Source organism: Engystomops pustulosus, chromosome 8 (assembly GCF_040894005.1).
Source record: "Engystomops pustulosus chromosome 8, aEngPut4.maternal, whole genome shotgun sequence".
Taxonomy (NCBI): Eukaryota; Metazoa; Chordata; class Amphibia; order Anura; family Leptodactylidae; genus Engystomops; species Engystomops pustulosus.
The window spans coordinates 19,237,305-19,261,030 of NC_092418.1; the positions used below are offsets into that span (position 1 = coordinate 19,237,305).

General features: G+C 44.7%; 2 protein-coding genes across 9 annotated transcripts in view; one reads left to right on the top strand and one right to left on the bottom strand.

Annotated features, from left to right (window-relative positions):
- On the bottom strand, positions 1 to 8,190 carry NTHL1 (nth like DNA glycosylase 1). Its single transcript, XM_072120009.1, has 6 exons — positions 8,002 to 8,190; positions 5,979 to 6,199; positions 2,661 to 2,831; positions 2,235 to 2,394; positions 874 to 979; positions 1 to 524 (listed from the first exon to the last, which is right to left on the bottom strand). Exons 1-6 carry the CDS (start codon positions 8,090 to 8,092, stop codon positions 398 to 400), a joined length of 876 nt encoding a protein of 291 aa, XP_071976110.1. The 5' UTR covers positions 8,093 to 8,190; the 3' UTR covers positions 1 to 397.
- The window catches only part of TSC2 (TSC complex subunit 2), a 25,703-nt gene continuing 10,126 nt past the window's right edge, over positions 8,150 to 23,726 (top strand). For 3 of the 8 annotated variants that reach the window (XM_072119999.1, XM_072120001.1, XM_072120000.1), the window contains exons 1-26: positions 8,150 to 8,289; positions 9,099 to 9,257; positions 9,588 to 9,674; positions 9,943 to 10,053; positions 10,148 to 10,292; positions 10,740 to 10,857; positions 11,247 to 11,295; positions 12,925 to 13,050; positions 13,327 to 13,400; positions 13,539 to 13,665; positions 13,770 to 13,913; positions 14,754 to 14,891; positions 14,979 to 15,082; positions 15,184 to 15,265; positions 15,813 to 15,968; positions 16,126 to 16,227; positions 16,527 to 16,649; positions 16,743 to 16,849; positions 17,408 to 17,564; positions 17,646 to 17,768; positions 17,858 to 17,992; positions 18,638 to 18,827; positions 18,913 to 19,006; positions 19,104 to 19,206; positions 19,276 to 19,370; positions 22,465 to 22,587. In XM_072119999.1, coding sequence (XP_071976100.1) covers positions 9,120 to 9,257; positions 9,588 to 9,674; positions 9,943 to 10,053; positions 10,148 to 10,292; positions 10,740 to 10,857; positions 11,247 to 11,295; positions 12,925 to 13,050; positions 13,327 to 13,400; positions 13,539 to 13,665; positions 13,770 to 13,913; positions 14,754 to 14,891; positions 14,979 to 15,082; positions 15,184 to 15,265; positions 15,813 to 15,968; positions 16,126 to 16,227; positions 16,527 to 16,649; positions 16,743 to 16,849; positions 17,408 to 17,564; positions 17,646 to 17,768; positions 17,858 to 17,992; positions 18,638 to 18,827; positions 18,913 to 19,006; positions 19,104 to 19,206; positions 19,276 to 19,370; positions 22,465 to 22,587 — 2,951 coding nt within the window. In that variant the 5' untranslated portion in view covers positions 8,150 to 8,289; positions 9,099 to 9,119. Of the gene's footprint in view, positions 8,290 to 9,098; positions 9,258 to 9,587; positions 9,675 to 9,942; positions 10,054 to 10,147; positions 10,293 to 10,739; positions 10,858 to 11,246; positions 11,296 to 12,924; positions 13,051 to 13,326; positions 13,401 to 13,538; positions 13,666 to 13,769; positions 13,914 to 14,753; positions 14,892 to 14,978; positions 15,083 to 15,183; positions 15,266 to 15,812; positions 15,969 to 16,125; positions 16,228 to 16,526; positions 16,650 to 16,742; positions 16,850 to 17,407; positions 17,565 to 17,645; positions 17,769 to 17,857; positions 17,993 to 18,637; positions 18,828 to 18,912; positions 19,007 to 19,103; positions 19,207 to 19,275; positions 19,371 to 20,635; positions 20,660 to 22,464; positions 22,588 to 23,726 lie in introns of all 8 variants that reach the window. The other 5 variants (XM_072120002.1, XM_072120003.1, XM_072120004.1 and 2 more) reach the window with 3 other exon arrangements.

Consider the following 23,726-nt stretch of genomic DNA (forward strand, 5'->3'; position numbering starts at 1 on the left):
TCCAAATGTAAAAAAGTCACATTTATACACAATATAGAAAACTGTCTTTTATACTACAAAACCAGTGTCATCAAGATAGAAGTAGAATCTAGACCTTGTTACAGTCCATTAAAGGGGTTGTCCATTTTTAGTTTGAGCAAGTGTCCATTTTAACTTTTTCATTATTCTGCAGCAACCCCAGAGGCAAAATGAGGTATTGCACGGTTTTCATTTCATTCAATGAGCTGTATACTTATTCATAGTCATATTTGGTTCAGAAAAACATGAGATAATTTTTAATCTCTGGCCCTTGAACCCCTCGGCCCTAAACACACATAGATTGTCCATATCGAACCAGACAACAAATTAAACATCTTTTGTAATTCTCGGTTTCTCTGCCTGAGGGCCCGGGGCCCCGTCACTTCTTTTTATTTGCTCCTGGACAGATGTCTCGGTTTAGACAGTCGGAGCACCATGGGGACACCGGGAGGCAAACCTGCTGCCCAAACCCAACCAGCAGCCAATTGATTTCGCTCCAGAGATCCCTATGGACACAAAGAGGTCAAATTAAGCAAATCATGAACAGACATTGAGAAGTCAATGTGAGCGGTGCTACTGCTCTCTGGTGTCTTACTCTCTCCTTTATCTAATGAAATTAGCAAGTTTTCAATGCCACCTATTTATTACTACACTGTAGTCAGTGTCCGACCTGTTATAGAGCCTTGACAAACTACCTATGTGAATACTTTTTCCCAGGATGCATTGCCTATAGGGGGGGAAGAAGGCTCACCCCAAGCAGAATGAAGACTCCAGATATTCAGATACTCCATAACATTATTCTATATCTATACAGGTCACTCGCTTCCATAATGTCAGCAATCATGTGACCCTCACCTTGGCAGCCAGTCCTCAAGGGCCACCCGAGTGTCTTCGGGGGATTTGGTTTCCTTCTTCACCCACTTCAGTCTGTTGGATATTCTGTGCACGTGGGTGTCCACCCCTGAGGAGACATGAGGTTCATCACATCTGTATTCACATGTAGAAATCCTTTCATGAAATACTGGTTCTCCTATCCCCATTAAAGGGGTATTCCCACAAAGACAAGTTTCTTAAATATACTCAGGATAACAAAATAAAACATTCTCTAATTCACTGCCATTAACAAAAATCCAGCATTTCACAGATTGAAGTCCAACCTATCTCTATCAGTCCTGGTGCACACAATTTCAGTTGCCCCTAGACACAACCCTGTAACTTCTGACTTGGGGTCGGGGAAGCCATCTTGGATTTCTGTGTGACGGCTGTGGAGCCGAGTTTCTCTCTCTCCCTGCACTCTAGCCCCACCCCTGCACTTCAGGACGGAGCTCTCACTTATAGACATACACTGACTTCCTGCCAGCAGCAGCATGAGGAGTGTAAAGCTACAGACAGAAAAGTTCTTTATCTGGGGAGGCACTGCAGGAAGGTACATCAGATCTAATGTGTTCTGGAATAGCAGAGATGTAGTAGGAGAGCTGACAGTGTATAATGGGCATCTCACGGATCTCATCATCTCTCTTTCTATGGGTCAGATACTAGTACAATGTTCAGAAGGTACATGAAAGTGCATATAAACCACATTGTCAGCACACAGAACTAAAGGGATTGTGAGGTGTCTGCTAAGAGAGTCCCTGCCACACCCTGGAATCTTACACTGACCATCACTGAGTGATAGGAGGTAAAACAGAAATAAAACAGAATAAAATTGTTAAGCAAAGGGTTTACACCACTAGGGGGTTGAGATTAGAGAATATTATTTCATGGGAAAACCCTTTTAAAGGAGATGTCTGTGGCTTCCCCCTTTTCCATGGCATTGCAGTGTAGTGTTATTCACTTTAATGGAGCTACAGCACAATACTGGACACAACCTACAGACAGATGTGGAGCTGTTTCCGGATGAAAGCAGCCATGATCTTCCATTGTATGATAACACATACTGTTGGATGATTACATTTTCTTCCTAAAAAAGCGCCACCCCAATCCAATGGTTCGGTGTGGAATTGCAGCTTAGTCCCAACTGACTGATCTTATAAGTATACAATGGAAGGAAGGCTACGTACAGTATACAATCCCATGTGCAAAACCCTATAATTATAACCTAATTTAGGTGGACCTGTTAATTGTGAATTGCTTGCAATTGGGGAACATTGTAATTAAAACATCTTAAATGGAAACCATCAGTATGGGAACCTCCCGGAACCTATTATTAACCTTACCAATCCCAGACACCTTGTTCCAAGCAATATCCATAATTAGATGAGCCATTTTAGGTCCCACCCCAGGAAGCTTCACCAGCTCTGCTACATTATCGGGAATGTCACCACCGTACTTCTCCTGAAGAATCTCCGTCGTCTTCTTGATGTATTTCACCTTGCTCTAGGGTGAGATAATAAGAGATCATTTTTGCAGGGTAAAAGGGGTGACCTGTGTCTATAACACACCCAATGTTTAGCAGAGGAAACTGGTAGGAGTTAGAGATTTCTCCTGCAGTGGCCACCACAGGACAAATGTGGTACTACAACATGTCCATTCTAGCATATTAATGACCATGCTGTATATTCCATAAGTCCTCCAGGACAGTAACCGCTCTCTACAACAGCTAAAAGTTACCATTTTAAACCATTACCACGTCTGGTAGTCACCTTCCAGAATCCCACTGGATAGATAAGCTTGCCCAATGACTCCTCATCCGTATCCAGTATCCTGCCCACTGTTAGGCCATGCTGTCGTAGCCGGGTCATAGCTGCGGAGGTCACCTGGTCCTTTGTCTGGCTGGACAGCATCAGGGACAGGAGGACCTGGTAGCGCATCACCTATAAAACAACAGGTATGTCAAAGAACAAAGAAGCATTTATGGTCACGGATCACCGAAAAAGCAGCTTAGAGAATTGTAGACTAATAATACCCTTCGATCTGTAAGAAACGCTGCAATGAGGGTCACTGGACCCACATATGGAGGATGGTTGTGGCATAATCCCCGAAAGATTGAACACCTACCATGTGCATGAGACCATTATTACACCTAGGTGAGACGTGGATGGGGCCAGATTCATACATTAGGAAAACATAAATCCCAACATAAAGGGATACAGATATACAGTATATATGGCTTTCATGTGTGCGGTGAAGGGGGGATTGGGTGGAATAGAGATACTTTATTTGATGTTACTGGAATTCCTGCAAAGGAGCCATAAAGCGCACATCTGCTGCAAGGTATCTTCAAACACATGAGAAATTACACACAGTCCAGGCCTGGCTCCAACCTGTTTGGAGACTGCAATCTTCCTCTATCACAACATGCTGGGACTTCCACAACTGTTTCAGAGCTAGTGATCAGTGATATCCAATACAGGCAGTCCCCGGGTTACATACAAGATAGGGTCTGTAGGTTTGTTCTTAAATTGAATTTGTATGTAAGTCGGAACTGTATATTTTATCATTGTAATCCCAGCCAGAACTTTTTTGGTCTCTGTGACAATTGGATTTTAAAAATGTTGTGTTGTCATAAGAATCAGGATTAACAATAAAGCTTCATTACAGACGCCTGTGATAACTGTTATAGCTGATCATTGTAGCCTAGGACTAAAGTACAATAAATTACCAATATCCAGAGGTCCGTTTGTAACTAGGGGTCGTCTGTAAGTTGAGTGTTCTTAAGTAGGGGAACACCTGTATACCGCAGGCAGATCATGTGCACTGGTGCTGGAGCTAGAAGCGATACCACCCCCCCTGTACCTGGTACCGCATCTGCTCTTAATATGTGCATTGTCCTGATATACGTAGATTCTTAGTTCAAAAAGAAGACAGGAAGATCAAAGGGATTGTATACCCCCTGCTTCCTTTTTTTATATGTTCTTTTTTTAGACTGATAAGGAGGGGGGGTCCTTTGCTCAGATGCTCCCTATAATATGTGCCAGCAAACTGCAACATCACCGTACTGTAAAGAATGGATGACTTGAACTCTACTTGAAGAAAATCTGGAGGACCCCTTTAAGCATTGTGAATTGTCCTGAGTGTTATATATATATATTATTATACACTCACCGGCCACTTTATTAGGTACACCATGCTAGTAACGGGTTGGACCCCCTTTTGCCTTCAGAACTGCCTCAATTCTTTGTGGCATAGATACAACAAGGTGCTGGAAGCTCCTCAGAGATTTTGCTCCATATTGACATGATGGCATCACACAGTTGCCGCAGATTTGTCGGCTGCACATCCATGATGCGAATCTCCCGTTCCACCACATCCCAAAGATGCTCTATTGGATTGAGATCTGGTGACTGTGGAGGCCATTTGTGTCCAGTGACCTCATTGTCATGTTCAAGAAACCAGTCTGAGATGCTTCCAGCTTTATGACATGGCGCATTATCCTGCTGAAAGTAGCCATCAGATGTTACAGGGTACATTGTGCTCATAAAGGGATGGACATGGTCAGCAACAATACTCAGGTAGGCTGTGGCGTTGTACCAAGGGGCCCAAAGAGTGCCAAGAAAATATTCCCCACACCATGACACCACCACCACCAGCCTGAACCGTTGATACAAGGCAGGATGGATCCATGCTTTCATGTTGTTGACGCCAAATTCTGACCCTACCATCCGAATGTCGCAGCAGAAATCGAGACTCATCAGACCAGGCAACGTTTTTCCAATCTTCTACTGTCCAATTTCGTCGAGCTTGTGCAAATTGTAGCCTGTTTCCTGTTCTTAGCTGAAAGGAGTGGCACCCGGTGTGGTCTTCTGCTGCTGTAGCCCATCTGCCTCAAAGTTTGATGTACTGTGCGTTCAGAGATGCTCTTCTGCCTAACCTGGTTCTAACGGGTAGCGATTTGAATCACTGTTGCCTTTCTATCAGCTCGAACCAGTCTGCCCATTCTCCTCTGACCTCTGGCATCAACAAGGCATTTCCGCCCACAGAACTACCGCTCACTGGATGTTTTTTCTTTTTCGGACCATTCTCTGTAAACCCTAGAGATGGTTGTGCGTGAAAATCCCAGTAGATCAGCAGTTTCTGAAATACTCAGACCAGCCCTTCTGGCACCAACAACCATGCCACGTTCAAAGGCCTCAAATCACCTTTCTTCCCCATACTGATGCTCGGTTTGAACTGCAGGAGATTGTCTTGACCATGTCTACATGCCTAAATGCACTGAGTTGCTGCCATGTGATTGGCTGATTAGAAATTAAGTGTTAACGAGCAGTTGGACAGGTGTACCTAATAAAGTGGCCGGTGAGTGTATATTCTCAAATCTTCATTGTCTGAGCAAACCTCCCATGTTGTGGCGCTTGGTATGTGCTGCCATCTTGTGGTATAAAATGATAGTTGCACGTTACACAAGATAAAGAGCGCAATGTGCATTGTGACCTCACATCCAATTATTGTCTTTTTGATTGTCTTGTGACCTCTCGTAATGATGAAATACAGGTGGTCCCTACTTAAGGACACCCGACTTACAGACAACCCATAGTTACAGACAGACCCCTCTGACCTCTGGTGAAGCTTTCTGAATGCTTTACTATAGTCCCAGATTGCAATGATCAGCTGTAAAGTGTCTGTACTGAAGCTTTATTAATAATCCTTGGTCCCATTACACCAAAAAATGTTTAAACTCCAATTGTCACTGGGGCCAATGGATCTACAATTATAAAATATAGTTTCGACTTACATACAAATTCAACTTAAGGACATACTGTATACTCTTAGGTCTCCTTAACATGATGTGTCTGAATTGTGTTTGGAAACACAATTGAAACGCATTGGGTAAAATATATCACCAGAATGCATGTTTTATGCAATAGCAGCATATAACAATAATCTGCATTTATATGGCGCCATCATATATCATATGTTTAATTCTAATGATTAACAAAGCAAAACACAAGTTGCTACTTTCCAAGTGCATGGTGTGAACGCAGCCCAAACATCTCATGATAAATCTGCTATACAGCAGGGGATACCTGGGGCTCTGCGTTCTGATCAAAACACTTTTCCGCCCCCATCTCATCCACTGGGGCGTCCCGGCTGCTCCTCATCTTCCGGATGTTCTCCAGTTGTTTCCTCCAGTTCTGTGGCTCCCACCTCAGCTTCTTGTCCTGGTCATCCGATGGCGCCTCATATTCCACCACTGTCCGTCTCTTACCACCTGCCGCTCTGGATGTCGCGGATTTAACCCCCTGACCTAAAACCATAATGGCAGAATGATTAGAGGAGTGCAGGAGAAAGGGAATACCGGGGTCTGAGTATATAAAGGGAACCCATCACCACATTTTCCCAGGTTCCTATAGAGCCCTACTGACTAACTGTCACCCTTCGCTTAGCAAAAAATTATTTCGATAACATCCCCATAAATCAACTTTATGTTATATTCTCTGGAATAAGAGGGGGTGTGTCCTGCTCACACAGCCCCTCCCATCTACTCCTCCCTATGTCCCATGCCCACGCCATACCTTTACCCAGAAAGATTTGCAACGTCTATCCCAAGTATGTATCTGATCACATTAAATCACAGCAGCCTCCATGGACTTCTGCTCCTTCCCATCCTCCATGGAGGCTGCTGTGACTTCATGGGATCAGATACATACATGGGGTGGACATTGTGAAAGTAACAGGACCTTAGATGACATCATCCTGGCCACATGACTTTAAGTGTCCAATGATGTAACAGAGTTCTCTCTCAATGCTCCACACAGCAGCATATCCTAGCAGTGAGACCTGTCAATCAGGAAGAAGGAGGCGAGTGCAAGTAAAAAAGAGGACCTGTTAACCATAAAAAAAACACTAGGAGCTGCTTACTAAAGTACGCACCAAGAAACAGAACAGGAGTGCGCCGTGTGACCGCACCCTGAGGACAATGCTTTACAATCATAGTATTTATTTGGTGGGTTAATTTAATTCCGATGGCAGGTTCCCTATAAAGACAACAATCACATAGTATTACCTGCAGTGGGTCGCGTTCACACAGCTATAGATTTGCCTAAATAAATTGCGGATAACTTTGCGTTAACATTGCATCATTATATGTAATTAGGCAAATCTCCTCTCCGCAGTTGTTGTATTGTGTTTCAAAATGCAATGTAACCGTCATGTGTGAACACAGTCGTAGATTTTGCGGGATTCTGGTCCAAAGACACCTCTGAGGAGGCTAGGGCTGCATTCACACATGCCATTTTTGCGGCATTTTAAAACATTTGAAACACATCAAGGAATAACACATCCTAAAAAAGCTTTTGCGTTTTCACCGCGTCAGAAAACCACGTGTGAACTCACCCTGAACCTGATTATGATGGAGATTATATTTGGCTTCAGTGGGGACTCCCTGCTGAGTCCACATAGGGGGATTATAGCAGATCAGCGGCAGAGGGGGCTCAAAAATCTCCTACCAAAATCACTGTGTGAACAGGACCTAATGCATGTGATTCTAGGACCCAGTGAAAAGTTGATTACCTAAGGCTAGGGTCATATCTCGGTTTTTACATCCCATAAGACTTATGCTGCAATGTATACATCTACAAATTGTCAAAAACGAATGCATTTTTGGTTGCACGTTTTTTGACGTGTACTTCGCATCGTTGGCATCTGTTTTTACACTTTTTTTTTAAGATCCATTATTTAGCCATAAAAACCTATGTGAGGGATTGATGCTGACGCTGTAACACTTTATACACACATAGTCCATAGACACCAATGTTTTGCATACATTTTCCAAAAGGACATGTAAAACGCAGCAGCTCACGTTTTTCTCAACCAAATAAAGGATGTGAACGTTTCCCTGCTTGCATGGCGTTTCTAAACGCAACGTGTGAACGCGCCATTAAAGTTTTCGTTCATTTTCAGAAAGACGAGCAACATCTGCAGCAAACACGATGCAAGTGATTGGCCTACAGCGAGGACAGCGCCGCCAGGCGGTATAACATGTCTAGGGCAGGGTCCTGTGTGTTAGCAATGCACGGTGCATACACTATCTATGTCCCCGACCTCTACCTGCAGCCGGCTCTGTAGTGTCAGCCTTCCTCTGGCTCTTCCCTCCCCGCAGGATCCTCCGCCCGCTTCGGGTCACTCTTCCAGTGCTCATTCTTCCTTCACAAACTCCACTCGGTCCCTCAGAACTACATCTCCCAGCAGCCCCCGCTTCCAGGATGCGGGCACGTGATCGCTGCGGCTGGGCGGGGCCTAGCAATGAAGGGGGCGGGGCCTGAAGGCCCTGAAGCCGAGAGCTGAAGTAGAGCACTGGCCGGGCGTGCGGGTGACAGGCGGGCGGCGGAGCTCCAGGTCGGTGCCCGGGGCGTCCTGCATGGGGTGGCAGTCCCCGGTTTGGGACTCACCTTTGCGGCAGCTTCGTTCTGTGTCGGCGCCTGCTCCAGGTTGTTGACGCCACAGCGGCCGCAGTTAGGAGGAAGTCAGCGCTGTGCACATTACGTTACGGTTTTCTTGCGTTAAGCGCCCCTGCGTTATTCTGTGTTGTGCAATCTGTGGCTCACTGCATACTACCGTACTACTACTCTCAGCTTGTCTTGGTGAATGCTGGCAGTTGTAGTCCTGAAAGAGCTGAGTGTCAGTGGTCCGTACCCATGCCTGCTGTCAGTGAATGGAAACATATGCATTAACTCTGGCTGCTACTGCACCTCTTCCATCGGCTGTGGCAGCATTTCTTGGTTTGGTGCTCTAGCTGCTGCTGCACCTCTTGGCATGTCCTCCATTCCTTCTCCCTTTGAGCCGTGCCTCCCCTCCGGCTGCTGCAGCACCCCTTTGAGCTGTGTCTCCCATCCGGCTGTTGCGACACCCCTTGCTGTGTGCTTCCCAAACTCTAGACCAACTCGTAGCACTGGCCCTACTACATACTACTGTACATCATTTATACACTTCAGCTGCTGCGGCACTGCTTGGCAGCTGCTTCACCATTCTATGCTGCAGAACCAGAGATATTTCCTAAAATGAAGAGGTTCTGCAGCTGCTGTGTTGCTTTTGCCTTTTATAAAAAAAAAAAAAAAAAGTGCATCAGACATTAAAATGATGATGCAAGTGTTTGACCGCCCCTTTAAGAGTGCTGGATCTTACTGTACGCTGTATGTCTCTCCTAGGGCCCCCCAATCCCAGCAGCCATGGCGAGACAGATGGGACGAGACCCCGGCCTGAAGGAGAAGGTGAAAATGTTCCTGGGCCTTGGACCATCACGTGCAAAATCCAAACACTCGGAGTGGCGGCAGCCGGAGTACGTGATCACCGAGGAGTTACTGAAGGTGCGGACTGACTGCACTGTCATATGTGATAACTGGCTGCTTATACCTGCAAACAGCGCCACCACTGTGCATAGGTTGTGTCTGGTAGTGCATCTACCCTCTCAGTATTGATGTAATACCACACACAGCCTATGGCCAGTGGTGGCGCTGTTTATGGAAAAAACATCTTATGTTTCTCAAGTTCTGGTTATAAAATTCTTATGCTGTAATAGGAAGTCGCAGGTCTAGAGCCTGAGGCTGCACTACTGAGAGGCCCCGGCACCTCTGACAAGCCATTGCCCTTGGCCACCGATCCGAGCTTATTTCCATACTTTATCCTTCTTCTCCTAGGATCTGAGCCCAGAGAGTGCACTGAGCATACGTGTCCGAGCCATGAATCAGATCTGCGACCTGGCGAAAACCAAGAAATTTGAGGATGTAAGTTGTTAGTCATCCCCTTTTTATTTTTGCAAAAAAAGTGCACACATGCATCCGGGTTGTGTATGATATTACAGCGCTCTGAAATGAACAGGTATGAGCTGCAGTACCATGCACAAGCTGAAAATGGGTGGGGGCGCTTTTTTTTCTAATCCTAGACATTCCCTTTAACAAGTAGTTTGATGTTAATCTCTCCCTGGAGAGCAGTGATACAGGATAAATTATGATGGATATTGTGCAGATGTTGATAACTTTGTTGTATTACCAGCACGCGGTGGAAGCGATCTGGGCGTCCGTCGCGGACCTTATGGAACCCGATCAACCAGCAGAGGGCAGACTCAATGTACTAAACCTATTGAAGAATATAATCATAGGACAGGTACAATACCCCGCCCGTCTCGTCATATGCTCCCTGTATGTTGGGAGTGATAGTATCCCCTCCGCTGGGAGTGCTGAAGATGCCTTCCTTGCAGGGTGATCGGCTGGGGTTCCTCCGGGCTCATTTCTTTCGGGTCATTAAGGATTATCCCAACAACGAGGACCTGGTGGAGAGGCTGGAGGTCTTTAAAGCTCTCACGGATAACGGAAGAGACATTGCATATCTGGAGGAGGATCTGGGTGGGTACTTTTTTGGTTTATTTTGTCCCCAGTGATCAGCAGTGATCTGTCAGGTGGCCTGGCAGCAGGTGATTGAGCTTCCTGCAGCGCCACCACATGGAGGGAGGAGAATGGTGCAGGCAGAATTATATCTGCTTCACAAGCTGAGGGGTTAAGAGATATGTTGGTCGTGGCAAGTTAATGAGTTTGGGGATAAAAGGGGGTCTCTTTTATCCCCAAATTTATTTAGCAGCGCTTGTCTGTAGACCCCTATGATTGTAGCAGCTATACTATTATGAGTGGTAGTCCATTTAAAGGTGCAGCTCTTATGATCAGAGGGGTCCCTTAACCTGCTGTGGTTGTAATACCATTTTGAAAGCTACTAGTAATTAGTCTTGGTGCAGATCTGGATGTGAATAGAGCGCTGCCTGATGGAATAATTTGTAACATTTATATATTTTGTTCCAGCTTCACTTGTCCTGGAGTGGATGGAGTTCGGCCTGTCCCCAGATTTTCTGCTTGTCTTGGTGAACCTGGTGAAGTTTCACAGCTGTTACCTGGAAAGTTATATCGCTCCAATGGTGCAGTGAGTATTCCTCTAGTCACCTCCTGTTGCTACTGTATACCAGAGACTGGCCCAGGATAAACTGCTACTAAACAGCAAGTCTAGAATCGGACATTGGCTTCTGTTCTAGACTCGCCTGGTGGTTGGAAAACATGGCTGCTTCCTTCCAAAAACAGTACCACACGTCACCGTGGTTCGTGCTGATATTCCAGGTTATCTCTATAGAGAGGAATGAAGCCACTCTGTTTTTCAACCTATGAACAACCCCTTTAACTGATGGTTTAGTGACATGCAATTTAATGGATTACTGTAAAAATCTGGATACCCCTCATGGGCACAGGCTTTAAAATGTCATTTATAAATAAATTCAGTCTATTTTGTCTTTAAAATATTTTTTTTCGCCCTGGCAGAATGATTTGCCTGCTCTGTAACCGGACCACCTCTTCCTATGATATTGAGGTAAGTTGTTTCGGTTTTCTTCTTGGAATCTGTCTGACTATGCCGCTTCCTATTCTCTTTCCAGAGATGTTTAAAGGGATATTGCAAGTTGTACATCTGGATTTGTGATCACTTTAAAGAGAACCCGTCAGGCAAAATAACCCTCCTAAACTAAATATATTTTCATAAACTGCCATTAGAGAGCATTGCCCCTATCCCTTCATTGTCCCTCTACATGCCTGTAAACCTAAGCAATGAGGTCCTAAAGCTGTATGCAAATGACCTGTGAAATGTCCAATGAGTCATTAGCATATTCAAGCTGTCCAGCTTATTCATGAGTGGGAGGCACAGCCACACCCCCAGTGCTTGACTGACAGCCTGTGTATCGCTGTGATGGCTGCTACATGTGCTTGCTGGTGGCCACGTCCCCTGCAGCCTGTGTGTGTGTGTGTGTGTGTATAGGAGAGATACAAAAGCTCCAGGTAGCCATGTTATAGCAGAACATGTCAGGTACTTGTGTAGCTGATGTCTGTCTCTCACATGTGTATTAGGAGGATGCAGCATGTCAGCAGATACAGCACACACACTAACTATGCTTCACTATACATTACACACAGACATGAAAGGGGAGGGGGAACAGGGGTGACATCACTGCCTCTGACCAGCCTCATTTACATAATAAAGAATAGAGGATTTTATAATGATTAATGTATGAAATAACTAGATAAAGGCTGGGATGGTTCCTTGTGAGCTGCTCCAACAGGTAGTAGTGACAGGACAAGTGACACAGACCTGATGACAGGTGTCCTTTAATGATGGATCCCCAGTACTGATGTAGTGATGTCCATCCCTCCACTGTTTTCCTTGCACAACATTGCAAACCTCCTGCTGTGGAAAGAACTGCAGTCACATCTGTCTGAATGTGGAGGAGTCACAGTATTATACTGGTGGTGTGGCCCCTTAATTCTCTCAGGATTGACAGGAGTGGGGATCAGACAGCCCCTTTTCACGGAGCAGTGGTATGATTTGGCAATCTATTGCTTTATGGAATTAGTTTTTACAACCTACTGTACTACCAATATCTTATCAGTAGGACAAGTCCTCAGCAGTTGATCAGTGGCGGTGTGACAAGGAGCAGTCCTGCTGATGGTGGGAGTAGTATGCATACATCTCTCTATAGTCATCTGCCCTCCATCCAGTCGCCTCAGTAAGAGCTTTACCTCCAATAAATACAGCACAGGTGGAGCTGTCGTCTTCCTGCAGACCTGTTTTACTCCCTCTCTGCACCGTAAAATTGCTGCTGAATTTCTTATTGGACAAACAGAAGCTCTGTAACATATTATATTACCAGAAGTCTATGGAGGGGGGAGATTGAGTCACAGCAGCTAGGTCTCTGACCAGTTGATAAGGGAGAACTTAAAATAGAATATAGTCTTTAGAGGAGAATACTGCTTAACAAGTCAGTGGTGTCATTCCTCAGGTGCATCCAGCAGACAACTGTTTTATGGAAATTTGTGGAAAGAAAAGGTTCTCTTTTAACACTAGAAGAACAAAAAGAAAAATTTTAATCCTGCCACTCTCCAACACTGTAGTTTATTTATAGCATTGACCATAAATAACCCCTTTATGATGAATGTTTGCTTCTTATAGGTCTCCTTGAAGGTCCTGGATGCGGTGGTGTGCTATAACTGCCTGCCATCAGAGAGCATCCCTACATTTGTCATCACCCTGTGTCGCACCATCAATGTCAAGGAGCTGTGTGAACCCTGCTGGAAGGTGGGCAGTGTCATTTTCAGACCCTAAAGGATTGGAAAATCATGGCCATTTACCTCTATAAAACAGTGCCACATCTGTCGGCAGGCTGTGTTTGGTATTGCAGCTCAGCTGTAAGCATTTGTGGTGTGGTGCTTTTTTTTTTACTTTTAAATTCATAAAACTCCTTGTTTGTCACACCGCTTCCTATGGCCTCCTATGGTCTTTAGGACATTTCCGGTCTTCTCTTTGTAGATCTGTAACAGTTACATATTAAAGTTCTTTCCCTGTCTCTTTTAGCTGATGAGAAACCTCCTGGGGACGCACCTCGGTCACAGCGCTATATATACTATGAGCCGAATCATGGAAGACAGGTAAGACCAGGAGCAGGGGATCTCTCCTGTGCTATGGAGAAGTCTTCAGTATATAAAGGGTGTAAATCCATTTTTAAGGAGAGTCAATCAGTAACTTGAAAGCCCTGTTTAAAGGTGATTTCTGGTTTGTCTTTTTAGGGTCTATTCAGAGGACGCCCCCCTGCTCAGAGGAGCTGTGTTTTTTGTCGGGATGGGACTATGGGGCGCACATAGGATATTCTGCTTGAAAAACTCTCCAATATCTGTGCTCCCCTCTTTTATAAAGGTAAATGGAGACTGTACAAACTGAGATTTTTTTTTTTTTGTTAGAACTTATGAATCAACCCAGTATTTATCATGTCTGTCCATATGTCTTGTTTTTTTCATCAGGCGATGAATTATCCAAATGCAGTAGTGTCCTATGAGATTGTCCTATCCATCAAAAGACTCATCAAAAAGTATGGACGAGAGCTGCAGGCGGTGGCATGGGACATAGTCTTGGATATAGTTGAGCGATTATTACAGCAGCTCCAGGTACAGACATTAGTTATCCTGTTCTGATCCTGAGTTACATCCTGTATTATACCCCACAGCTGCACTCACTATTCTGCTGCTGGTGCAGTCACTGTGTACATACATGACATTACTTATCCTGTACTCATCCTGAGTTACATCCTGTATTATACTCCAGAGCTGCACTCACTATTCTGCTGCTGGTGCAGTCACTCTGCACATACATGACATTACTTATCCTGTACTGATCCTGAGTTACATCCTGTATTATACCCCAGAGCTGCACTCACTATTCTGCTGCTGGTGCAGTCACTGTGTACATACATGACATTACTTATCCTGTACTGATCCTGACTTACATCCTGTATTATACCCCAGAGCTGCACTCACTATTCTGCTGCTGGTGCAGTCACTGTGTACATACATGACATTACTTATCCTGTACTGATCCTGACTTACATCCTGTATTATACTCCAGAGCTGCACTCACTATTCTGCTGCTGGTGCAGTCACTGTGTACATACATGACATTACTTATCCTGTACTGATCCTGAGTTACATCCTGTATTATACTCCAGAGCTGCACTCACTATTCTGCTGCTGGTGCAGTCACTGTGTACATACATGACATTACTTATCCTGTACTGATCCTGAGTTACATCCTGTATTATACTCCAGAGCTGCACTTACTATTCTGCTGCTGGTGCAGTCACTGTGTACATACATGACATTACTTATCCTGTACTGATCCTGAGTTACATCCTGTATTATTCTCCAGAGCTGCACTCACTCTTTTGCTGTGTACATACTGTATGTGACATAAGTGATTTTATGTTGAGACCTTTCTCCTTTCTGTCCCAGTTGTTGCGGAGTTCAGAGTTAAAGGCGGCCATTCACAATGTATTATCTGCTGTAGAGGAGCTTTTTGACCAGAATGACTTCCATGGGGACGAAGAGAGATTCTTTGACCTCGTGGAGAAAAACTCTGATGACCGCCCTGTGAGTTTCCTGTCCATACGTCTTGCATGCAGTCAAGTGTTTTGAAATATTCAGAATAGTAATGGTACGATATTCATCTCCTCCCAGGCCGCCTCTGTAGTGAACCTGATAACATACAGAGCCCAGAGCATTCACCCCGGGAAGGAGGGGTGGGTGCAGGACCTGCAAAAACTGATGGACAAATATTTCAGGTCAGATCATTGGACTTTTTTTTAAGCTCTCAATTTGCTGTCTGTAATTTTGTACATATTCTAAGCTTCTCACGGCTAATATGATGTTCTGTATCTTTCAGGAACGAGTCTCGGAGTGTTGTGCGCATGAAGGTCTTGGATGTCCTCTCCTTCGCACTCAGCATTAACAGACAGTTTTATGAGGTTGGTTTCCTTAATACTCACGTCCTTCCGATTAGAAATCCACCAGACGTCCTTGTCTGAACCCAAGTGATTTAGGCTAGACATTTTGTATTGATCTATGGCCACTTGGCAGGGTCTCATTTTGTTGGTGCCGCTACACATGACAGGATGCGACACCCTCTCATGTGCAGTGTGACTTGTGCTGAGTCAGCGTTAAGTTTCCTCTCGCCACTAAACATTCTGCACTATAGTGACTTCCATTGTGGCTGGAGGTGTACTGTCTCATACTTGAGGTGGCCTATGTACTGTATACTGGCACTCATCCTGGTGTGCATGCCATCCTAATCCCAATGATGTCTGAATTACTACTTGGTCTCAAGTGTTTCATATCCTCGGTTGTTCACATCTTGGAGCTCAACGCTCATGTCCTAATGCAGACTTGATGGCATTTATCTGCTATAGTTGTTTGCTTAAGTCTCCAGGTAGAGTCATGTCTTTTAGTGCCACCAATACACAGTATGAGCTACCTTTTGTTTCGCACGTGAATTTTGTGCTTGCCCCTCACTAGGAAGAACTGATTGAGAAGGTGGTGACATGTCAGCTGGCCCATATACCCGAGGATAAGGACCATCAGGTTCGGAAACTTGCAACCCAACTCCTGGTTGACTTGGCCGAATGCTGCCACTCCTGTCACTTCAACAGCCTGATGGATATCATCGAGAGGGTGAGGATCTCTGCTTCTTTATAGAGTCCTGAATCTGAGGGTCTTCAATGAGGTCTTCCTACCTCTAAAATTCTTACCCATATGTCATATTAGAAGCTTGTCTGTCATTGGAGGCAGAAATCCACAGTTATCACAACGATGTTCTGTTCATTTTTAGGTTGTGACCCGTTCGTTGTCCTTGACTGAATCTGCAGGACAGGACACTTCATCTCTGGAAGATGTGAAGACGTCTGTGCTGGGGCTCATGGTTATATTACAGGTGGGAATAAGCAGTCGCTTATTTACTGCCGTGCAGTATTATTTTCAATGGAAAGAGAAGGGGTCACCCATCCTCCTCTCCTGCTGGCTATGGCCAGGTGGGCATACTGTCATGTAAATGCAGCCTTACCCTTTGCAATAAACTGCAGCCAGTTCTAGTTACATTAATGGGGACCTGCTGCAGTGGTGGATCCAGTCTGTAGAGGTCTGAACCTCTCTGATCTTAGTTATGGCATGTCTTGATGATATGACCTTAAATAATTTAATATTTCTGCCTTCGTATGTACATCCTCTGTGCAGACCAAGCTGTATACCCTCCCGGCAAGTCATGCCATGCGTGTGTACGAGATGCTAGTCAACCACATGCAGCTGCACTACATAAACCTCTACAGTTCCCCCATGGCCAGCAGTATCCGTCTCCAGGTGAGTCTTATTACGATTTTGTTTTGTGGAAAGCGGCAGAATAATAGTAGTTTGGATTTGGAAGTCATTGTAACCATTTATTTTTCTTGGAAGGTGTTTGATTTCTTCTTGATCCTGCGAGCTGACTCTCTGAAGCGCGTTGGTCTTCCCAACAAGGATGGAGCAGTGAGATTCAGCCCCTACTGCCTCTGTGAATCGGTGTAAGTTAATCGTCATATACAGACGTATGATTTTGGAAATGCATCAACCTTGGCTACCACAAAAAAGAAATGGCCTCCCGGGGGTAGTACGTGGCTGGGTGGAAAAGAGGGCGAGAGATTAGCCCTTCATAGGAGGCGAATGTTTACAAATTTGGCAAAGGATAGGACGTGTCTTATCTTTTGCAGGGTGGCTACCTGTCTATTGCATTGTGACCGGGTACCATAGACCTCTGTTGTCGGCCATAATTTACTGCCCTGCACTCCATTTCTCCTTTGGCCTCTTGCATTTTACTCTTAAGCTTTTAAGCCTGAGTGGTTGGTTTAAAGCGAAGAGTTCAGTTTCAAAAAAAGTGTTATGGCTCTTTTGGATGCTGGGCTGCTGGTTGTTGTATTCACATCCATTTGATATCTAGGACTTGTACTCGGAATAGATAAAGGTTTTATACCAGACATGTGCTTTGAAAGAGTTGTATGTCCCATTTTTGTAAGTTTGTAACGATACTCAAATAAGGCTGTAAAAAATAAAATCCACATTTTGAGTTTTCTTGTGCCCTTTAGGATGGAGTCTGACAAGAGGGGGTCGGACAGAAAGTCATCTGGTACCTTGTCACCTCCTTCCGGAAGTCCCAGCCTCACGTCGCAGGGGGGTTGTCCTCGCATGGGCTGCCTGCCCTTCTCGTTGGCATTTGGGGTCATCCTGCAATGCCTCAGACAGGTAGGGTGCAGGTATAGTGATATAGGTTACTCCTCTGTTTACTGGCTATTTAAGTCTCACTTCTTACCTTTCCTCTCGTAGGAGACGGACTGGAAAGTTCTAAAACTGGTTCTTAACAAACTGCCTGAGTGCCTCCGCTACAAGCTCCTCATCCTGTGCTCCCCCTGCAACATTGACCATCTGTCTGCATCGCTGTGCATGATGGTGAGAGTCCTTCAGCACATCTCCATCTTATTGTGTTGTGCAGAGGATTATCATTTATTATCCCCTTATTTTAACAATTTGCATTCCAGCTGTCAGACCGAAGTGCAAGTGACAGACTCTACAACACACCAGATGGATTCTCCCGCACTGACCTACAGCTTGCAGTGGTTCCTGTGCTGACGGCGCTGACTTCATACCATCCTTACTTGGACGTCAGTAAACAGGTATTGGCCATTCCTGGGAACAGCTGGTCTTCCCACGGAGCACTTCCAACCCGATTGGAAAAAATATTCCAGCCTAAAAGTTAGGACCTCCGTTTTCCTGCAGTATGCGGGTGGATGGTTACAATGCTGCGACCCACTTCATCACAGTACCTCATATAGAAATAGTGGTCCACCGGTTGCTTGGTCTGGACCTGCATCTGAGTAGACGCGGTGCCGGTTACAACCACACAGATTTAGAGGTCACTGTTGCACACTGCAGAAAATGAACACAATGACACATTGTAAAGAGAACTTCATTACAAACTCAAATTATCCTAGCAAGGAAAATAGCTTGGTTCCAGACACTGGATCTGAAGTTCCAAGGCCATTTTTTTGATAGTGATAACTGTTCCAGCACCCCTGTTAATGGCGTCATTACAAGGGATAGACTCTCTATACACATTTGCTAAGTCCCCTTCTTGGTCTAACCCTAATGGGGTTGGGTTGATATTATATGGAGGCAGTCTGAAATGATGTGATGGAAAGACGTGGCTGCTCCAGAGCCAAAGTCAAACTGTTGCATCGATCATGTGCTGTATCAGCTTTATATAATGGTGGTATCGTAGGTAATAACCTGTTGACCTGTCTTATGACTCTTATTTGCAGAGGGAGATGGTGCGCTGTCTGGAAACGGGCCTCATCTACCGCTGTGCCAAGCAGTGTGTGGTTGCCCTGTCCATGTGCATGGTGGAGATGCCAGGGATCTTGGTTAAGTCCTTACCAGTGCTCATTGTGAAGCTGACCCACATCTCAGCCACAGTCACCATGGCTATCCCCATGCTGGAGTTTCTATCCAGTAAGTACCTTGCCGTCTATCAGTAGGTATGTACAGTGTGTGACGGGATTGGTGGTGTTAACTCTTTGTGCACATGGCTTGTCAGCTCTTGTTCGGTTGCCGCACCTTTATGGGAACTTTGCAGCGGAGCATTACGTCAGTGTGTTTGCCATCTCTCTTCCCTACACTAATCCATCAAAGTAAGTAGGCAGAAGGACACCGGCAGTTGTCACACAATAGTGGCCATCATTGGAGGTAAATCCTTCTCTACTTGTTCCCCCCCTTCCCCTCCTCTAGGTTTAATCAGTACATTGTGTTCCTGGCCCACCATGTCATCTCCATGTGGTTCATCCGATGTCGGCTGTCTTTCAGAAGAGACTTTGTGCCTTACATTACGAAGGTAACCGGATCGGCCTCAGGTCTGTTTCTGCCATTTAGGACTTGGTTCACATTCATCTTCCACTCGCAGGGTCTCCGCTCCAATGTCCTTCAGAGCTTCGATGACACCCCGGAAAAGGGCAGCTTCAGGGCTCGCAGCACCAGTCTGAATGAACGGCCTAAAAGGTACGGCTCCTACATCTATAAAAAGCCTGGTTGTTTTTGATGAGTAGGAGTGTTCCCCCACTATGTCTGTAGAGAGGGACGGGAGCGTAGCGTTTACTTCTGCTTCCACTTATGTGAATCCAATGGACAAACTTTTAGTTATAACCCATAGATTTAAAGGGAATGTTCGCTTCTTAAAACTTTATGTAGATCCAAAATAATACATACACCACTGCTTTAAAAATAGGCATTAAAATAGAAAATATTTATAAATAAATATATTCTATCTTCCCCTGACAATGGCAGCTCAGCTGCATAGAGATGAATGGAACTTAGTGGCAATACCACACACTACCCATGGTCAGGGGTGGAGCCGATATTGGAAGAAAGCAGCCATATTATTCAACCGCTGGACCACACTTTCCAAGGGCTATTACCACAGGATAGGGTATAACATGCTGACCCGCTCGGATCCCTATCCCATATCCAGTGCTGAAGACTTGGCAAACATTCCTACTCCCGGCAGCCATCCTATGGGAGCTGAGGAGCTTGCTGCATATACTTCTATACACTTAACAGTATACAGTAAGCTTATTAGCCCCCTTTAGTGGTGCAAAGACATCAAATTTTATTGTCGTTTTATGTCTACGCTGGGGATTTTCAGCCCCATAGAAGATTAAATGTACCTGCAGCTTTTATATAATATAAAATATTAAAATATATTATGGAATTAATCAGGTTTTTGGATCTAACATGGCATTTTTTTTAACAAGTGGATATTGTCTTTAAAGAAGTTGTCCAAATTATACAATTGGTCACCAAAGTGGAGGTAAAGATTTTAAACAGATGGTGGCGTCTATGAACTCGGGTCATCACTCACTTCCAGAATGGGGGTCACTGCCCCTTTGGTACATTGCAGAGTTGATGCAGACGTAATGGTCTTGTTTATCTCCCAGATTCTCATCTTTTCCATAAATCTAATGCCCGTGGGCGGCTGCATTCTTGTTTATTTCCACTTCTCCATATAAGACACAGAACACAAACATTGGTGACATTTAAATGTTAATGGACACATAATAAACTTGTTAATAGCGGAGTCTCTGCATTGGCTCCAGAGCCCGCGGCTTGTTCATCATCCGTCCTGCCATCCTACCATCAGTGACAGATGAGCCCCTTCCCCAGCGCCGCCTGTTTTTTTTTTTTTTTTTTCTTACAGCTGCTTATTTCTGTGTTGTGGATCATACACCTGTGATGATTGGTAACTTGTGTTTAACCCGTTCTGACAGGGAAATCTATTATGTTCTTAACAGGTATGTTGCAGGGTTTTCACCCATTCGCACCAAGGCGTTGCCACGTGACCAACTATTTCATGGGACAAAATTCTTAGTTTTTGCATGTATGATTGACTAAAAGTATTTTTAAAAAGTAGTTAACCAGTTGTGGACTTTAGCCTTCATTTGAAGGGCCGCATGTCATACACCATTCTGCCTGTAATGGGGCGCTTCAGGGGAAACGAGCATTTCGTACAAAGTTCCCTGTTGCAGAATCGGTAATCCTGAGGCTCTAGTCATAAAGGGGTCTCTGTTCTGTGAAACCTGCTTTGTGGTGGTAGTTTTATCACATAAATTCCTCTATTGTAACTATTATTTAGAGGTGTCTGGTCATTTAGGGGTTCAGCTGCATTATCTTCTATGTACATGGCTGTCAGTCTCGTAGATGTGAATGAAGTGGGGGTCATTTATCTGCTTATTCACAAAGGGGTCTTGGGGACCCTTCTCATAGTCGCCACAGTTGGATTTGGTGATCCCCCTGTTCTGTTAATGTGGTTCATTTAGATGAACAAAGCTGTTTTTACTGTCTACCCCATCTCAATTACTTAGGGGGACACAAATCAATTGGGGTGTAGAGTAAACTCTCCACCTTAATTGATTTGCGTCCTCTAAGTGATTGAGATTGGGGCATACATAAAATATAGGTTCCCTTTAAATTACCTCTGACTCCATGCAATGTGTGTGGTCACCCGGCATCGCCTTGATCCTGCCTCCAACGTCCTCACAGGTGGATTTCTTGGTCTTTTTCTGCTACGTTTCAGTTGCGGTTCCGCTTTTTAAACTGTTATTTTTCTATAAAATGTCTAATTTTTTTTTTTCTTCTGGATCATTTGTGAGCTGCAGTTATCAGTGTCAAAATCATGAACAACAGTTGCTGTTCATTGCTGTTGAATAAAGGGAGAGGGCGAAGTTGCTAACACATTCTTGTGGCTTGGAGGGCCCTGCCAGAAAATATTAGGAAGCCGCATGCACCACAATTCTCTGGAGAATCTAAAACCTATTCAAGATACTCGGAGACCTATCCCTCCAGAAACCTGTAGGGTTTATACGGACTATATTTTAAATAGAAGGGGGAGAGGAGGGGGATGCAGGTGCTGTGTCTGAGACTGAATGCTGTGAGAGGGGAGAGAGGGCAGTCGAGAGAAGACTCTTTAGAGCAAATATTTGATTTAATGGAATGAATGCATCCAGTCAACAATATGGAAACAGATGTGAATTTATAGCAAATAGGGGGGATGAAGGAGAGTGGGGTATGAGGACCACTCTCTGTCCTGTAGAAAGTCATCGGGACATCTTGCCACTTTCCACGAAGACTGTGTCACAGCTAAGCTCTATCAAGTGGATATCCTCTTATTACCAGACTGTCCCTTTTAATTCCTCATGAACAGGGCCATATTATCAGCTGTCTGTTCCTTTACGGTATTTGCTGTGCTGTTTCCAAATATTTTAGGCAGGGTTCTTCTAACCAGAGCTTAATCCTCTCCATTTCAGCCACAATTGCCGTCAATTATGACTATTACTGTTTTTTTTTTAGATTTTATTTCTTTTACGTTTTGCTTTCCGCCCTCTCATTTGTGGCATTTATTTTGTTCTGTTTGTTTTCTGTTTCTCCCTTTCTATGGTGTGACCCCCTCACGGGCCTTCTGATGTCCCCATCTTCACATCTGTACACTGGTTCATCCTTTTGTGGTGTTTGGGGGTGAAATCTCTCTCCCCCACGTGTGCAATATGGGCTGGGCGGTGGGCGTCATTGCCCCGTCCTGCGGGGGTTCTTATACGGGTAGCTTGAAGCTATCCAAACCGAGCAAGCCGGGCTTGAGTGACTCCTCCCCAGTGAAGGAGATGAGAGACCTGTCCAATGCCTTTCGATCCCGCAGCATCAGTGTGTCGGAACGTGCTGCATACAGGTATAGGGGGGGCCGGGGCTGCCCTTACACCGGGGTAATGAATGCATGCCAGGGCGACTTGCATGGCCAACCTAGACACTAGCGCCCAGGGCCGGGGTACTCCTAACACACCCAATGCACGTTCTATGTACTGAAATATTGAAACCATTGCAAAAATTTTTCTGGTAGAAAAACTTAACATAATTGGCAAAGACAAGAGTGCGATCTTGGGGCGTCACCTAGAATATTGGAATCTATAACCCTAATTGTGATGTTATAGTGAATATTATGTAGCAGGTAATATAACGGTGGTGGTGGTGGTCCGGCTGCACTCTTCTCTTTGGGGACGGGGGTCCGTATAGTTCAAGTTGTCTGATGCATGATGGTTCATCTAATGGGCAGGTCTGAGGATCATGACTTTGGGTCAGTCCAATATTCTATTTTCACCCATCGTTGCCAATGGTTGGACCTTATGGCACATAATTTATGCAAAATCTTGGTGATTTAATCAGTTACTGTAGGGTATTTTGCTTTCCTTGCCACTTGCTGATCTTGAGATTACACCCTTAAAGGGAATGTGCCATTTAGATAATAATGGAAAAAAAATAAATACAAATTTTCCCGTTTAGAACACTTTTTTTTTTAATTTTTTATTTTTTTTTGTATTGCCTTTAATTTAGTTTATTCTGGCCCAATTGGCAAAATAGCCTCCTGCTCAGATCATGCCCATATGTAAAAGTCTATGGACATCCCCACTTTAATGGTGCCTTTGTCCAAAGCGGTTCCTCTAAAGCGGATCTCCTAATGCTGTTACCACCTTGGGCAAGATGGCTGCTTCCAGTACCAAAGGTTATAGTTCAAGTTATCAAAGGCTAGATAAATAAAATGTGACTATAGAGCTAATGCATTCCCTTTAAATTCTGCCCACTGCAGCCCTTGCTGGTTCAGTGTCTGTATTAATGATACTTTATTGCATTGCGAGTGATTTGGCTTCACGTAAGGCACTGCGGCTTACAAAAAGCTTGCACATTATTCAGAAGGTTGTGTGATCTCTGAGCTTAACTAATATCTGGCTGGTGACTATAGCGTTCTGGGTGGAGAAGATGACTTCTTGTAACTCAAGATCAGTTCATGGCAAGTGAAGCACAGGAGTTGGGTTG